This window comes from Cucurbita pepo, chromosome LG14 (genome assembly GCF_002806865.2).
Source record: "Cucurbita pepo subsp. pepo cultivar mu-cu-16 chromosome LG14, ASM280686v2, whole genome shotgun sequence".
Taxonomy (NCBI): domain Eukaryota; kingdom Viridiplantae; phylum Streptophyta; class Magnoliopsida; order Cucurbitales; family Cucurbitaceae; genus Cucurbita; species Cucurbita pepo.
In genome coordinates, this window is record NC_036651.1 from 6,220,724 (window position 1) to 6,237,948 (window position 17,225).

Sequence of the window (17,225 nt, forward strand, 5' to 3'; positions counted from 1 at the left end):
CTTTGAATAATTCTTGTTTTCTCCTTTGATTGGTCACTACCAATGAAGTGCTCCATTACTTTTTAAGTGGACATGTTTTGTCTTTTGCCTAACTAAAAAAATATTATTAAAAAAAAANAAAAAAAAAAAAAAAAAAAAAAAAAAAAAAAAAAAAAAAACTCCCAGGGCTAAACAAGCCCCTTCTTAATGGTCAGTATATATATTCATGGAAATTATTATTTCTAATATGTCAGTATATAAAAAGGAAAAAAAAAAAGCTGCAATATTTATAACAAGCCTTGTTTCTAATAGAAACACTAACCTTTCATTAGCAGTAAACATGATGATGATGATGATGATACACCAACCTATAAATTACACCCACCTTTACAATAAGGACTGATTTTGAGAGATTTCTTGTATGTTAAGACGAATCCCAGGGCCAACTCTTAGTCTCATGTTTCCACCTCTTGAGCTACCTGTTTTCCATCCTTCTCGGTGTTGGCGTTGCCATCTTCTTCTTCTGCTTCGTCTGCCAGTTTCGTAAGCTCTTCTTGGATCATAAGTTTTATCGACGACTTTTGGGGCGTGAGATCTGTCTTGAATTGCCGAGCTGAGAAATCACAGGCAGATTAAAGGCAGCCTTTTTCGATACTTATAAGATCGAAAAAATTTAATAGTCCTAGAAACACATATCTAGTTACGTTTAAAATGGCTACTCACAGAAGGTATAATGATTTGTACTATTTATTGTAAGGATTAAATGCAGCACTTGTAAATTGTGAACTCAACAAACCACAAAAATATCCAAATAGACAAGAAATGTACCAAGTTGCTTCAGAATGTCGGTGAAGGTGGCCTGCGTGAGAAAAAAATAAGCTATTTAGAACCATAACTATCGCCTAACCACCTTCCTTTTGTGAAGGCTTTTTGGTTTCTTCAATTGCAGAAAACTCAATACAAACAAGTGAATATGCATGTACTGCTACAGCTTTAAAAGTCATAATATGTTGCATAGCACAAAAAAGAATCTAATAGCTCATCTATGCATCGCATGAGAAGAGACGATCGAGTGACTGTTAATTCTTGTAAAAACATGAACATGATAGCAGTTCAGAACAAATATCAATACAGTAGTCAATATGATTACAATGACACTTACTGTAGTGAAGTCGACTACTTTAAGAATTTCACATATTGCTTCCCTGAGCTCATCGTCGCTTGGCCTTGTTTTCTCCTCCTTGGTTTTGTCCTTCCCTTTAATAATCTTTTTCCCTAAACATACAACGGTTTAAATAATGAAATTTAGATCGCAGCTTCCGTCATCTCTTTCGGTCCCAAACAGATTAATGTAATACCAGAAAATTTGGAGTATCCCAGACAAGAAAAGAATGGAACAAAAGAAGATAAGAATTGAATGAGATATGAAAGATACCAGGCTTCTCCTTGGCAGCAGATTTTGATGGAGTTGAGGCCTTGCTTACTTTTTCACTATTCTTTTTCCTAGAGAATACCTTTGGACTAGCATCACTATCATCAACCTTAGCAAGACTTGACGATGTCCTCTTTGCTGTCAATTTTGCTGAATCAGATTTATTGGAGCCTCTAGCTTTCTTGCTTCTTGCTTTTCTTACAGATCCCCTCTTTCTAGATGAACTTTTTGAACTAGATTTGGGTTTTTCTTCCTCAGATTCATCAGTTGGGTCATTGATATCTTCACTTTTTGGCTGCTCGGACATTTCATCATCGGATTTTTCCGTGATTTCATTCTCATTTTCCTTGTCATTTTCTTCTTCTGCTTCCTTTTCTTCTAACTCGTCATCTTCATCACTTGAATTTTTTGTCAGCTCAGATCTTGCAGTATTTCCCCTTTTTCTACGACTCTACACTCAACCCAGAAAATAAAATAAAGTAAAAAACCTATACGTTTAGATAAACTATCGCAAACTAAAGATTTTGAGTTGTGATTAGCAAAGTGAGGTCTCGGGAGACCTCTTGTATTAACATAAACAAAGGAAAAGAATACAGCACTCCAAGCACACTACGAGAGGCCAAGTACTCTTCCCTATCTTTCCTTAGAGGTCTGCCCTTCTAACAGACATCTATGTTTTTTTAGAAACAATAAATGCCTAGAGGACTTCTATTATGTATGCTGCTAAATAAAAAACGAGCCTCATAGTCGCGCACACAAGAAGCAATATGTGAGATAATTGCTTCAAATCTAGGCCGACCACAAGGACCATTGGTCAGGGCTGGAGGAATGGTCATTAGATCGACTCAAACACACCTAGGAACCAGCATCTAAACAAGCTTGAATGTTCTTTAAATCATAAACTACAGAACTACCGCATAGGAGGTCAGATAATCATGAGATAGTTAAAACTCCCATGAGTAAACTAAGGATAACTTTAGGATTCTAGCAGGGAATCATTTACTCTTAAGCAAATTTGGAAGAAAACTAATTAAAAACTTCATCCAAAAGCACTTTCGATATAAATCTTTTTATCTATTCTTAGAATTTCTCAAACTATTGTGATTACTGAAATTTTTTAATTAGTTAAATGCATTCATTGAAATTTTAACCATGCACTACTAATTTTTAAAAATACACTTTAGTCTTCCATAAGTATTTTAAAAAGCAGACCAAACACACCTAATTAAATTATTTTCTCAGAATCCTGAAGACAAAGATGTCAATGGCAACATGTGATAAAGAGGGCTCATTTCAAATGCTTTAAATTTCAATTATTTATGGCCAGACACTAACCAGCAATAATTTTCCAAAATTTTGAAATGCAAGGAGAGTAAGTATTAAAACAAATAATTTGCTTTAAAAATAAGAAATACGGAAAACAAAAGAGAAACCAAGAGATATTTTCATGAAGAACAACATAGCTCAGCAACTTCCTCAGAATCAGAGGAAAATGCAAAGACACCGTCTACCTTCTACTGAAGATAAAGACACAACAGGAAAATGCAAAGACAAAAACTAGTTCCAGAAATGGATGTTGCACGTATGATATAATATAAGGGTCAAGATGGATAAAAACAGGGCCTAGAAGTAAATCACCAATTATACTCTCAGAGAGATAAGAATGTCACCTTTGGTGGATGTTTTGAACTATTGTCTCCAGGAGTTGACATTTCTCCTTTTACCGCCCGTTTACGCTTTTTACCATTGCTCGACTGTAATGCACAAGATAATTTAAGAAACTAGATCCAGATTTTAGTAAATATAAGGAAACATTCGATTGGGAAAACTTTCTTTCGCAATCAGGAAGGGAAAAAATCACCTTTTCTTTTTCTGTGAGAACAGTAGTTGTAGCATGAGGAGCTATTAAAAATTCTATAAGCTTGCCAACAATATCTTCCTGAATCAATTTAGAAAATTAACATCAGACTAATGCAACGGAAAGAATATATATGCATTCTATATTTGAAAAAGAAAACCAAACCTTTGAGTTTCAACGTTAAAAATCTCCCCAACAAAAACCTTCTCCCCCAAATACCATTTATAAGAACAATGCCAACACAATATTTCCTTCTAGCAACAAAACAAGAAACAATTTTACTTTGATTTGTAATAGAGTATTCATTTGTCCACGTTTTTTTAACTTTGTGAGTTTAGGTGCTATTTGAAAGTTGCAATTACTTACTAAATCAATGCAAGCATTGTTAGGTTAGCTAAAAGTCGTTACCATGGACGGCCTCATAGTAGATAAATTATCCAAGGCACATTATAGAACGAAAGTTCAGTACACGAACAATAAGTGATGATTGCATATGATATTGGCAAAGAATGATCCAATTTGAAATAAATCCTCATTATTAGGATGCAAATTTTAATGAAAATGCAGTTGTTTGATTATTAGGATTTGACCATGTATTAGATCTGAACTTTTCATACTCATTCTATGAACTGTGTAGAGAAAACTGTCCCAAACGCAGACTTAGGAATGTAAGTACAGCAACAAAGATTACCGAACAGACCTTCCTTGTGGTAGCCTTCACAACAGGAATGTCCAGCACATCACACAATTCCAATAATTTCTCTTTATTACACTTGTCAATTTTTTCTCTGACTTTGGTCTTTTGTTTTTCCTGCAAAGAAAATGAACTTGCATGATAAAATCTCAGCAAGATAGTGCCTTCACCACCTGATGATTGTACAGGTAACATGTGAAACAACAAATAGTGTGTGCGGAATAACTTATGGGGAAAAAATGCTTTTTAAACAAAATCAATTTTCCTTGAATAATTTAAAGTGGGTTTAGCATAGCTTGTTGAATGTTTATAGATGATCAAAAGTGTTCTTTAAAAAAATCTTAAAAAATAATCACTTCAAAAAACATGGATTAGTATAAAAGCTATTTGTGAAGAAACTCTTGAGAGAGAGATAGATTATCCAAAAATTTCTTATATTCTAACTGAGAATCTTCAAAACATGCAGAAAGAAAAAAAGGACATAGTTAGAATGAATATAAACACTTTCGAATATAGTGAAGCAAATATTTATTGATGAAATCATCTATAAGAAAATGTAAGCGATAAAAAACATTTTTATTGAAAATATTTTTGAATATGTGCTTAATCTATAAGGTTCTAAACAGACCCCATGTTCAAAAAATCGAAACTTCTGCTAAAGATTTGTAGGCCTGATAGATGACTGATTACTCCCAGATATACATCTTATACTGGTAGCAAATACAATAGTTTACCTCATCTCCATGCCACACAAAACCTGAAAACCTGGATATGTTGCTCTTAATCTGAAATGCCTGGACGAAAGGGGGAATAAAGAAAGCAACAGATATTAGATGCAAATACTCCATAACTACATTCTCAAGAAGGCATAAACCAGACATTGGAAACACAAAAAGGTACTGCGCATTAGCACTTAACAGTATGCATGTGCACCTTCAGGAATCACTCACCACAGAACTAAACGATTAACCTATGAGAAAACCACTTAATCATAAGTTACCTTTCCTCTCCTTCCAAATATAATTGAATGAAGCAGCCTGAAGGTGTCATCAGCCTTTTTCCTTGACAATTTGAATGCCACTAAAACAAAAAGGCTTCTTTTTCAGAGTTCATTTATCATATATATATATATATATATATAATTCATCATGCCAATAAAAAAGTAGCATATGCAGGAAGCAAAATAAAAGATGACTTGGGTCAGAAAACATTTTAAGGGCTTCATTACTTCGGTTGTTATGTCAGAAAACAATCCAAGGCCTGGAAAAATAAATTATGCGCATACTTTAAATTTGAGATCTCACATCGGTTGGAAAGGAGAACGAAACATTCTTAATAAGGTGTGGAAACCTCTCCCTAGCAGACGCGTTTTAAAAACCTTGAGGGGAAGCACGAAAAGGAAAGCCCAAAGAGGACAATATCTACTAGCGGTGGGCTTGGGTTGTTACATTAAAAATGGTAACTTTTCTCTTTTGATAGATAGAAAGGAAAGGATAAAGACTTGACAATTTATGCTTCAAAGAAATCTGGGCAAGAAATAAAGTAAATTTTAAACCACAGTAAACAATACACCGTCATAAACATGTTGGAGAGAACTATATAAAAGAAAAATGGGATGCATAACAACATAGTGGAAGATTGTTTTAAAATGCATAGCATACCATTGGGTATATCCTTAAGTGGAGTACCACGGCCCTACAGTTTCCAACAAAAAGAAATAGAATCAGTCCTCTAAAAACATACCAAACATTCCAGAAAGGCCAAACAAAATATAATACCTTTTCAATCTGGAATTCCTTCACAGCATGTCTTTCAATTGATGCCACCAACCTTTCAACTGATTTGCGCTCACGTACAGGGCGATCAATAATGGGAGTCCTTATTTCTGCCTCCTCCTTTTCATCCTCTTGGTTCTTTCCCTTTGATTTAACCACACTCATTCTCTTTCTTCTTTTATTTGGTTTCCCCTCGTTGGGATCTTTATCCTTCAATTCCTTGTCATCCTCTTCCATTTGGCTATCAACCTTCTCTACCTTATCTTTGGTATCCTCAGTTTCAGTTTTGGCATCCTCAGTGTTGTCATCTTTGGCATCCTCAGTTTTTTCATCCATGGCATTCTCAGGTCCTTCATCTTTGGCATCCTCGGTTCTTTCATCTTTGGCATCCTCAGTTACTTCATCTTTGACATCCTCATTCTCTCCATCTTTGACATCCTCATTCCCTTCATTTTCTATATCCATACTTTGTTCACTCTTCTTATCATTTGGATTCACATCTTCCTCAATTGCCTGAACGTTAGCTTCCTCCTTTTTATCCTTCGCCTTTTCTCCATTGATTTCCTCATCATCCTTGATCTTGCGCTCTTCTTCCATTTTCATGACCTCTGCCTTCACACCAGCACCCTGCTCAATTTCCGGTTCTTTCACTCCATTTTCCTCCCTCTTAGGCAAAGTCTCGTTGGTTTTTTCCAGTTCACTGGTTCCCTTTGTCACAGTCTCAACGGTATTTGTCATTTTATCATCTTCAGTGGTTCCATTTTCCATGGTCTCAACAATACTTTTCATTTTATCTTCTTTATTGTTCCCATTTTCCATGGTCTCACTGGTTTTTGTTTTCAAATCTTCTCCACTGGCTTCATTTTTTGTATTCTCAATGGTATTTTTCGTTGTATCTTCTTCACCCATGATCAATTTAGCTCAAATTTAAATCTACAGAAAACCACAATCTCTTCACTTGCACATCCTTCACCTACTCAAATGAATAAAACAACAAAAAATAGAGAAGTATGTAACCATTCAGTATGAATGCTCAACAAGAAAGAATAAATACATGTAAAAGAACATGCACGATGGAAAGTAAAAAAAAATATAATTCCTCTTTTTGAATCTAATGCTACTACTCTAATGACGCCCAACTATTTACATCAATACTCCAAACAGAGAGACAAAAGAGCAGGTAAAAGTCTGTAATTAGGAGTACCAATAGATTCAATACTAGATTAGTAGTTTGCTTTGTAGGTGTAGACTACTTCAAGAAAGTGTTTTAAATTATTGTGCTTCTGTAAGAGAACATCACAATCTTTAAGGTACCTAATGCATCAATCTGAACATACTGATCTGCTAATCAACATTTTCTTGCGGGAATGCTAGAGGATGGAAGAGGCAGCTAAGTTATGATGCCCATAGATTTTAAGCTATGAATAATTCAAAACTTAAATTTCATTCGGTATGAGATAGGTTTGCTATGGATGGAGCTAACTTTTTGTTCAAGTGTGAACTAGAAATAAAAAAAGAATGAGCATTTTACTATAATACTCCAATTATAAATGAGAACATCATAAGGTTTGATGCAACAATTGATTCTATTTTGATCGAGTTCAATCCAACTATTTTGGGGAAAAATTGTTAAATTGCCAATTTGGTCCCTACTCTTTTTTAAAGCTTCAACGCTTATAGGTTTCGATATGGCCATTATAAGTGGATCGAATCTAGTAAATCGCCAATTTCATTACAAGTCGTTATCATAATGGAAATGTGACAAGTTCTTTAATTTCTGTTTATATGACAATAAGCCAATGGTGAGTTTACATATAGGGATAAATATGGTTTAAGGATGACTTGTAAGATACAGCCAAGCCATAAAAGTGTTTGTTTGGTATCTTATCCAGATTCAATTTCTTGTTTCTAGATTCACTTGAGTTCAATGGATTTATATTTAGAGGGGGTTATTTATGAAAAATTAGTATTTTGATTATATTTGTATTCTGTGACTTATAAAGTGAAAATTTGAAAATAGCAATTACATATTTTCAATGTCTTCAGGCTCTAAATCTCCTATCAAAGAACATTAAAAAAACAGTAGAGATATGTAAAACAACAATATTTTCAATTAAACCCCTTGTTTTCAAATTACTGTTTCCGGATCACCACGAACTNCCCCCCCCCCCCCCCAACTCGTAGAAGACCCTATTGGTAATTCAACCCTAAAAAATTTTGTGAATGAAAACAAGGTCTGAATTCATCTTTGTTTCTATCCAATTTTAACCTAACCATAACAAAGAATTCACTTCACATCCGAACATAAAAACTAAAGGAACCACTTAAATTCTATTAGCATTAGAAATTCTTCAGAAATGCACAGAGAATTTAAGAAAGTAAGACAAACTCGAAGCAAGCAACATAAATCGAACAATAACATGCAGGCAGAGTTACACTAGAAAAGAGAACAACTAAAATCCCAAATCAACCAAGAAATTTCAACAGTGGGAGTAAATAAGATGAATCATGCATTAAATTCCTTCCACAAAAGAAACTCTCCACTTGGACCTGAGAAAAGTATAACAAAATCAACACAGAGAATTGAAATCCACGAACAAAAACAGCTTCGGAATAAATAAATAAAAAACACACTCAAATCACTCAAAATCCAAAATGAAAATACAAGATCAGCACAGGAACAGTTGAAGCCCTAATCCAACACATCCAGAACATTACACAGAAACAAACCCCCAAAATTGTGAAGTTTCAAGCAATATAAAAGGCCATAAAGAGAAGAGAACAAGCGTAAGACGCTGAAACTCACTGAATTCCAAAGCTTCTGTAATGGATTCGAGCATCGGACAGAAAGTCGTCGGAGTTCTACTGTCTCACTGTCCCTCTCTCAGCTCCGTAGACATTTCTCTTGTTTTTCGGCTTCTTTTCGTNTCGGTTTTTTTTTTTTTTTTTTTTTTCTTTTTTTGCAATAAATATATGGCAAGTCTCCTGCTCAGAGTATTTATACTTCGGACGTCAACTCCGGAATTTAGAAGCAGTTAATGCCACGTAGGAGACTTTTGTCAGCTGACGTGTAACCAGTTTTTTTGGGAGGAGGGAATTGGCGGTTGAGATGGAGTTTAAATGGAATCTGGATATTGGACGGTTTGGATCTGAAATTCGTTTATTCTTTCGGGGATCAGAGGGCCCACACACAACATATGTCATTTTTTGTTATTATTTTTTTTTCAAATAGATTAATTAATTAATTTTATATACCTTATAATCTCCCCGGTAACACTTAAAATATTAATTTAGTAGAAATAAACGTTAAAATTAATATTTAATAATATTTAACATAAAATACAAAAAAGAAAATATATTTAATTTTAAAGATTCAAATCATATAAAATATTATATATATTAAACATTAATATATATATATATATATATATATATATATATATATATATATAAAATAGGTTTGTTGATACCTATAATATTAAAATAATTAATATATATTAGATACCTGGAATAAAAATATATATTTAAAATTTAAATGAAAATAATTTAAATAAAATATTATATATTTAAATATATTTTTTAACAAATATATGAGTGGAAGAGTGGGAGCAAATTGATTAAAGATTCAATAAAACTTTATTTATAAAAGTTTCGATTAATCTTAAATACGTCAAAAGTTGATTTCTAATGTTTCCTCAGCGTGAATAAAACGTTCATTCTCAACACAACGACTAAAGCTTTGGTCTGGTTCGATCTTGATTCTACTTGGGTTCAAATCGATTCAAGGATCAAAATGTCGAATGATTAACGATCAACCATTCGAGGATTTTTTACATGTCCAAAGATGATTTGGGTCTGATTCACATCAAATTTCTTCGATTTAGATGGACTTAGGATTTTCGGCCCTTAGATTTGAGATTACTTTAAGCATGTGTAAGTAGGATTCATGAGTAACTGGGGTTTGTGTATGTTACAAGGCTTATTATGCTATGAGATCTATCTCGAGAATCCGCGTATGATGTATGTCTGTTAATCATGATACGATAAGGGGAACGAATTGTAGCTATGATTTTAAATAATGAATAAATGCTAACTATGTAGATGATGTGATGCATCACGAGTTATAACCTATGCTATCTAAACTGTGGGACCTCGTGTATATATATGATCATGAACAAAACGAGATTGTGAAAACTTGAGTAAGTTTAGAAAAATTGTTCCGACATTTGAAGATTCTCAACATAGATTTTAAGCGATAATTGTTAGTAGTCTTCAAGACATACTTTTTATTCCCAACAACAAAGTGAATTGAAAAGCTTAGTGGTTAAGGTTCTTCTGTTCTAAGAAACTCCCCCTTTAAATTGTTCTTTCTATTTTATTTATTTGTTTCGACGATCGTGGGTTATATCCAACATCAAATTCATGATGTATGATCAAGATGCCTTGGTTCATATCATCTTCCATTATGACTTTGTACGGTGAGGTTATTTTGGCAGAGACTTTACTATCTCGTTTTGCCTCCCTTGCCTAAGCAAATGACGGGCTCGTGGAGGATATTCATGCATGGTACTTGTACATAATACGCTTGATTGAAACTTACAGACTCATGACATGATGCAATAAGGCTCTATGTTATGCAGTGCATACGACTCTAGGTTGATGAATCATTACCGTGATGATTTAATAAATGGTTTTTTCTATCTCGCATGATCGTGATGAATCAAAGAGAATCAAAGAGAATAAAAGAGATAGGATTAACAATCGTACATGCATCCTTTGTGCAGTGCATGCGACTCCACAATGAAATATATTTTACCTGCACAACTTAATTTGAATCGCTCACATCATAGTAGTAGTAACAGCATAAAGGCTGTAAGTCGGCTACAAGGAAAAAAAAACTTTGAGATAGCTGCATAACAAACGAAATAATAAAGCAACCGAAAATTTCCTACAACATTGAGGTCGATATGTCCCAGTGGTTAAGGAGACAGACTTGAGATCTGTTGCGCTTTGCCCACGCAGGTTTGAACCCTGTTATTGACGTTTGATTTATTTTAGCTCGTTCAAACCCACAATAATTTTTAAACAATTCAACTTTTATTCGAATCTATTTAGGTCGATATGTCGGAGATAAACTTGAAATCTGTTGGCTTTGCCAGGTTCGACGTTTGATTTATTTTAGCTCGATCAAACCCACAATTCAATAAATTTTAAAACAATTCAACTTTTATTCGAATCTATCTATTGACTTCAAAATTCCCTACAGCATCGAGGTCGATATGTTTGAGTGGTTAAGGAGACAGACTTGAAATCTGTTGGGCTTTGCCCGCGCAGGTTCGAACCCTGCTGTCGACGTTTGATTTATTTTAACTCGATCAAACCCACAATTCAATATATTGACTTAAAAAATTCCTTATAGCATTGTGGTTGAAAAATTCCTTATAGCATTGTGGTTGATATGTTTGAGTGGTTAAGGAGACACACTTGAAATCTATTGGGCTTCGCCTGATCAGGTTTGATCTCTATTCGATGTTTGATATATTTTAGCGAGCTCAATAAATTTTAATTCAACTTTTATTCCTGATCAGGTTTGATCTCTATGTCGATGTTTGATATATTTTAGCGAGCTCAATAAATTTTAATTCAACTTTTATTCGAATTTAAGGAGACAGACTTGAAATCTGTTGGGCTTTGCCCGCGCAAGTGATTTATTTTAGCTCGATCAAACCCACAATTCTATAAATTTTAAAACAATTCAACTTTTAGGTTAAGGAGACAGACTGACCATGGGCTCTATTGAGTTCACCGAGTGGTTAAGGAGACAGACTGACCATGGGCTCTGAGTGGATTGTTTATTCCAATCTATCTGACTGACCATGGGCTCTGAGTGGATCAAGGTTATATGTCTAAGTGGTTAAGGAGACTGACCATGGGCTCTGAGTGGATCAAGATTATATGTCTAAGTGGTTAAGGAGACTGTCCATGGGCTCTGAGTGGATCTTTATTCCAATCTATCTATTGACTGACCATGGGCTCTGAGTGGATCAAGGTTATATATCTGAGTGGTTAAGGAGATTGACCACTTTTGTTATATGTCTGAGTGGTTAAGGAGACTGACCATGGGCTCTGAGTGGATCAAAGTTATATGTCTGAGTGGTTAAGGAGACACCACTTTTATTTGTTGGGGTATGAGTGGATCAAGGTTATATATTAGTTAAGGAGACTTACTTGAAGGTTTGAACCCTGTTGTCAAAGTGAATTCAATAAATTTTAAAATAATTCCACTTTTATTTGTTGGGCTGGGCCGGATCAAGGTTATATGTTGGTTAAGGAGACTGCCTTGAAGGTTTGAACCCTGCTGTCAAAGTTAATTCAATAAAATTTTAAAACAGTTCCATTTTTATTTGTTGGGCTCGGAGTGGTTAAGGAATCTGACTTGAAATTTTCCGTGCAGGTTTGAACCCTATTGTCAAAGTTTGATTTATTTTTGCTCGGTCAAACCCATAATTCAATAAATTTTAAAACAATTCCACTTTTATTTGTTGGGCTTTGCCCGTGAAGGTTTGAACCCTTCTGTCAAAGTTTGATTTATTTTTGCTCGATCAAACGCATAATTCAATAAATTTTAAAACAATTCCACTTTTATTAATTCAACTTTTATTCAAATCTATCTATTGACTTCAAAAATTCACTACAACATAGAGGTCGATATGTCCGAGTAGTTAAGGAGAAAGACTTGAAATCTATTCGGTTTCGCCCGCGCAAGTTTGAACCTTGCTCTCGACGTTTGATTTATTTTCGCTCGATCAAACCTCTTTATTCAAATCAATCTATTGAGTTCAAAAATTTCTTGTAGCATCGAGGTCGATATGTCTGAGTGGTTAAGGAGATAGACTTGAAATCTGTTGGGCTTTGCCCGCGCAGGTTCGAATCGTGCTGTGACGTTTGATTTATTTTGGCTCGTTCAAACCCACAATTCAATAAATTTTAAAACAATTCAACTTTTATTCGAATCTATCTATTGAGTTCAAAAATTGCCTACAACATCGAGGTCGATATATCCGAGTGGTTAAGAAGACAGACTTGAAATCCTGTTGGGCTTTGCCCGTTTAGGTTTGAACCCTGCTGTCGACGTTTGATTTATTTTGCTCGATCAAACCCACAATTCAATAAATTTTAAAACAATTCAACTTTTATTCGAATCTATCTATTGAGTTCAAAAATTCCCTATAACATCGAGGTCGATATATCTGAGAGGTTAAGAAGACAGACTTGAAATTTGTTGGGCTTTGCTCGTGCAGGTTCGAACCCTACTGTCGACGTTTGATTTATTTTATCTCGATCAAACCCACAATTCAATAAATTTTAAAACAATTCACCTTTTATTCGAATCTATCTATTGAGTTCAAAAATTTCCTACAGCATTGAGGATATGTTCGAGTGGTTAAGGAGACAGACATGAAATGACTTGAAATCTGTGTAGGGCTTCGCCCGTGTAGGTTCGAACTCTGTTGTCAACGTTTAATTTATTTTAGCTCGATCAAAAATTCCCTGTAGCATCGAGGTTGATATGTCCGAGTAGTTAAGAAGATAGACTTGAAATCTGTTGGCCTTTTCCCGCACAGGTTCGAAGTTGGCCTTTTCCCGCACAGGTTCGAACCCTGCTGTCGATGTTTGATTTATTTTAGCTCGATCAAACCCTCAATTCAATAAATTTTAAAACAATTCAATTTTTATTCGAATCTATCTATTGAGTTCAAAAATTCTCTATAGCATCGAGGTCGATATGTCCGAGTGGTTAAGGAGACAGACTTGAAATTTGTTGGGCTTCGCTCGCGCAGGTTCTATCCCTGCTTGGCGATGTTTGATTTATTTTAGCTCAATCAAACCCACAATTCAATAAATTGTAAAGCAATTCACCTTTTATTCTAATCTAAGGATATGTTTGAGTGGTTAAGGAGACAGACAATAAATTTTAAAACAATTCAACTTTTATTCGAATATATCTATTCAGTTCAAAAATTCTCTACAGCATCGAGGTCGATATGTCTTAGTTGTTAAGGAGTTCGTACCGTGCTGTCGACGTTTGATTTATTTTGGCTCGTTCAAACCCACAATTCAATAAATTTTAAAACAATTCAACTTTTATTCGAATCTATCTATTGAGTTCAAAAATTGCCTACAACATCGAGGTCGATATGTTCGAGTGGTTAAGAAGACAGACTTGAAATCTGTTGGCCTTCGCCCGTTCAGGTTCGAACCCTGCTGTTGATGTTTGATTTATTTTATCTCGATCAAACCCACAATTCAATAAATTTTAAAACAATTCAATAAATTTTAAAACAATTCAACTTTTATTTGAATCTATCTATTGAGTTCAAAAATTCCCTATAGCATCAAAGTCGATATGTCTGAGTGGTTAAGAACACAGACTTGAAATCTGTTGGGCTTTGCTCGTGTAGGTTCAATCCCTGCTTGGCGATGTTTGATTTATGTTAGCTTGATCAAACTTGTTGTCAACATTTGATTTATTTTAGCTTGATCAAACCCACAATTCAATAAATTTTTAAACAATTAAACTTTTATTCGAATCTATCTATTGAGTTCAAAATTTTCCTATAGCATCGAGGTCGATATGTCTGAGTGGTTAAGGAGACAGACTTGAAATCTGTTGGGCTTTGCCCGCGCAGGTTCGAATCTTGCTGTCGATGTTTGATCCGCAATTCACCTTTTATTCACCTTTTATTTGAATCTATCTATTGAGTTCAAAAATTCCCTACAGCATCGATATGTTTGAGTAGTTCAAAAATTCCCTACAGCATCGATATGTTTGAGTGGTTAAGGAGACAGACATGATGTTTGAGTGGTTAAGGAGACAGACATGAAATTTCCCTATTCCCTACAGCATCGATATGTTTGAGTAGTTCAAAAATTCCCTACAGCATCGATATGTTTGAGTAGTTCAAAAATTCCCTACAGCATCGATATGTTTGAGTGGTTAAGGAGACAGACATGAAATTTCCCTACAGCATCATCCAGATTTCTGTTTGAGTGGTGAGTGGTTAGACTGTTTGAGTGGTTAAGGAGACAGACATGAAATTTCCCTACAGCATCATCCAGATTTCTGTTTGAGTGGTGAGTGGTTAGACTGTTTGAGTGGTTAAGGAGACAGACATGAAATTTCCCTACAGCATCATCCAGATTTCTGTTTGAGTGGTGAGTGGTTAGACTGTTTGAGTGGTTAAGGAGACTGTTTGAGTGTTGAGTGGTTAAGGAGACAGACATGAAATTTCCCTTAAGGAGACTGTTTGAGTGTTGAGTGGTTAAGGAGACAGACATTGAGTGGTTAAGGAGACTGTTTGAGTGGTTAAGGAGACACGAGACTGTTTGAGTGGTTAAGGAGACTGTTTGAGTGGTTAAGGAGACTGTTTGAGTGGTTAAGTTTGAGTGGTTAAGTTTGAGTGGTTCAGGAGACTGTTTGAGTGGTTAAGGAGACTGTTTGAGTGGTTAAGAAGACAGGAGACTGTTTGAGTGGTTAAGGAGACTGTTTGAGTGGTTAAGGAGACAGGAGACTGTTTGAGTGGTTAAGGAGACTGTTTGAGTGGTTAAGGAGACTGTTTGAGTGGTTAAGGAGACTGTTTGAGTGGTTAAGGAGACAGATTTCTGAGTGGTTAAGGAGACTGTTTGAGTGGTTAAGGAGACAGATTTCAGTTTGAGTGGTTAAGGAGACAGATTTCAGTTTGAGTGGTTAAGGAGAAGACGAGTGGTTAAGGAGACGAGTGGTTAAGGAGACTGTTTGAGTGGTTAAGGAGACTGTTTGAGTGGTTAAGGAGACAGATTTCTGAGTGGTTAAGGAGACTGTTTGAGTGGTTAAGGAGACAGATTTCAGTTTGAGTGGTTAAGGAGACAGATTTCAGTTTGAGTGGTTAAGGAGAAGACGAGTGGTTAAGGAGACGAGTGGTTAAGGAGACTGTTTGAGTGGTTAAGGAGACTGTTTGAGTGGTTAAGGAGACAGATTTCTGAGTGGTTAAGGAGACTGTTTGAGTGGTTAAGGAGACAGATTTCAGTTTGAGTGGTTAAGGAGACAGATTTCAGTTTGAGTGGTTAAGGAGAAGACGAGTGGTTAAGGAGACGAGTGGTTAAGGAGACTGTTTGAGTGGTTAAGGAGACTGTTTGAGTGGTTAAGGAGACAGATTTCTGAGTGGTTAAGGAGACTGTTTGAGTGGTTAAGGAGACCAATTTCAGTTTGAGTGGTTAAGGAGACAGATTTCAGTTAAGGAGACAGATTTCAGTTTGAGTGGTTAAGGAGACAGATTTGAAATCTGTTGGGCTTCGCCCGCGCAGTTTGAGGATATGTCCGAGTGGTTAAGGAGACAGACATGAAATTTCCTTATAGCATCATCGAGGATATGTTTGAGTGGTTAAGAAGACAGATTTGAAATCTGTTGGGGTTCGCCCGCGCAGTTTGAGGATATGTCCGAGTGGTTAACGAGACAGACATGAAATTTCCCTACAGCATCATCGAGGATATGTTTGAGTGGTTAAGGAGACAGATTTGAAATCTGTCAGTTTGAGGATATGTCCGAGTGGTTAACGAGACAGAAATGAAATTTCCCTACAACATCATCGAGGATATGTTTGAGTGGTTAAGGAGACAGATTTGAAATCTGTTGGGCTTCGCCCGCGCAGTTTGAACCCTGTTGTCGACGTTTGATTTATTTTTGCTTGATCAAACCCACAATTCAATAATTTTTAAAGCAATTCACCTTTTATTCGAATCTATCTATTGAGTTCAAAAATTCCCTACAGCATCGAGGATATGTTTGAGTGGTTAAGGAGACAGACATGAAATTTCCCCACAGCATCGAGGATATGGTCGAGTTGTTAAGGAGACAGACTTGAAATCTTTTGGGCTTCGCCCGCGCAGGTTTGAACCCTGCTGTCGACGTTTGATTTATTTTAACTCGATCAAACCCACAATTCAATAAATTTCAAAACAATTCAACTTTTATTCGAATCTATCTATTCAGTTCAAAAATTCCCTACAACATCGAGGTCGATATGTTCGAGTAGTTAAGGAGACAGACTTGAAATCTGTTGGGCTTCGCCCGCGCAGGTTTGAACTGTCGACGTTTGGTTTATTTGCTCGATCAAGCCCACAATTCAATAAATTTTGAAACAATTCAACTTTTATTCGAATCTATCTATTGAGTTCAAAAATTCCCTATAGCATCGAGGTTGATATGTCTGAGTGGTTAAGGAGACAGACTTGAAATTTGTTGGGCTTTGCCCGTGCAGGTTCGAACCCTGCTGTGGACGTTTGATTTATTTTAGATCGATCAAACCCACAATTCAATAAATTTTAAAGCAATTCACCTTTTATTCGAATCACCTTTTATTTGAATCTATCTATTGAGTTCAAAAATTCCCTACAACATCGAGGATATGTTCGAGTGGTTAAGGAGACAGTCTTATTCCCTATAGCAT

The 17,225-nt window shown here is 35.4% G+C and overlaps 1 protein-coding gene and 6 non-coding genes across 9 annotated transcripts; 6 read left to right on the forward strand and 1 right to left on the reverse strand.

Moving 5' to 3' along the window:
* Window positions 1-168: 168 nt before the first annotated feature.
* On the reverse strand, window positions 169-8,694 carry LOC111810772 (glutamic acid-rich protein-like). Of its 3 annotated transcripts, none has more exons than XM_023697553.1 (12): window positions 8,545-8,694; window positions 5,742-6,711; window positions 5,625-5,658; window positions 4,964-5,043; window positions 4,698-4,757; window positions 3,970-4,080; window positions 3,273-3,350; window positions 3,082-3,165; window positions 1,415-1,862; window positions 1,142-1,254; window positions 808-838; window positions 169-592 (listed from the first exon to the last, which is right to left on the reverse strand). In XM_023697553.1, exons 2-12 carry the CDS (start codon window positions 6,645-6,647, stop codon window positions 435-437), a joined length of 2,103 nt encoding a protein of 700 aa, XP_023553321.1. In that variant the 5' UTR covers window positions 6,648-6,711; window positions 8,545-8,694; the 3' UTR covers window positions 169-434. The 3 variants fall into 3 exon arrangements, with proteins under 3 accessions (XP_023553321.1, XP_023553323.1, XP_023553322.1); XM_023697555.1 differs by having other exon boundaries at window positions 5,742-6,671; window positions 8,545-8,690; XM_023697554.1 differs by having other exon boundaries at window positions 5,742-6,714; window positions 8,545-8,690.
* Window positions 8,695-10,699: 2,005 nt separating this feature from the next.
* On the forward strand, window positions 10,700-10,781 carry TRNAS-UGA. Its single transcript has one exon. It is a non-coding gene; the product is annotated as a tRNA-Ser (tRNA).
* A 230-nt stretch (window positions 10,782-11,011) lies between these two features.
* TRNAS-UGA lies at window positions 11,012-11,093 on the forward strand. Its single transcript has one exon. It is a non-coding gene; the product is annotated as a tRNA-Ser (tRNA).
* A 1,508-nt stretch (window positions 11,094-12,601) lies between these two features.
* On the forward strand, window positions 12,602-12,682 carry TRNAS-UGA. Its single transcript has one exon. It is a non-coding gene; the product is annotated as a tRNA-Ser (tRNA).
* A 1,248-nt stretch (window positions 12,683-13,930) lies between these two features.
* On the forward strand, window positions 13,931-14,012 carry TRNAS-UGA. Its single transcript has one exon. It is a non-coding gene; the product is annotated as a tRNA-Ser (tRNA).
* A 355-nt stretch (window positions 14,013-14,367) lies between these two features.
* Window positions 14,368-14,449, forward strand: TRNAS-UGA. Its single transcript has one exon. It is a non-coding gene; the product is annotated as a tRNA-Ser (tRNA).
* A 2,526-nt stretch (window positions 14,450-16,975) lies between these two features.
* On the forward strand, window positions 16,976-17,057 carry TRNAS-UGA. The gene has a single exon. It is a non-coding gene; the product is annotated as a tRNA-Ser (tRNA).
* Window positions 17,058-17,225: the final 168 nt, after the last annotated feature.

Coding starts and splice junctions, on each gene's coding strand:
- LOC111810772 (XM_023697553.1), bottom strand. CDS start 6,647: ATGGGTGAAGAAGATACAACGAAAAATACCATTGAGAATACAAAAAAT. Junction 5,659..5,741: donor AGGAATTCCAGATTGAAAAG/GTATTATATTTT, acceptor TGGAAACTGTAG/GGCCGTGGTACTCCACTTAA. Junction 4,758..4,963: donor TATTTGGAAGGAGAGGAAAG/GTAACTTATGAT, acceptor CCTTTCGTCCAG/GCATTTCAGATTAAGAGCAA.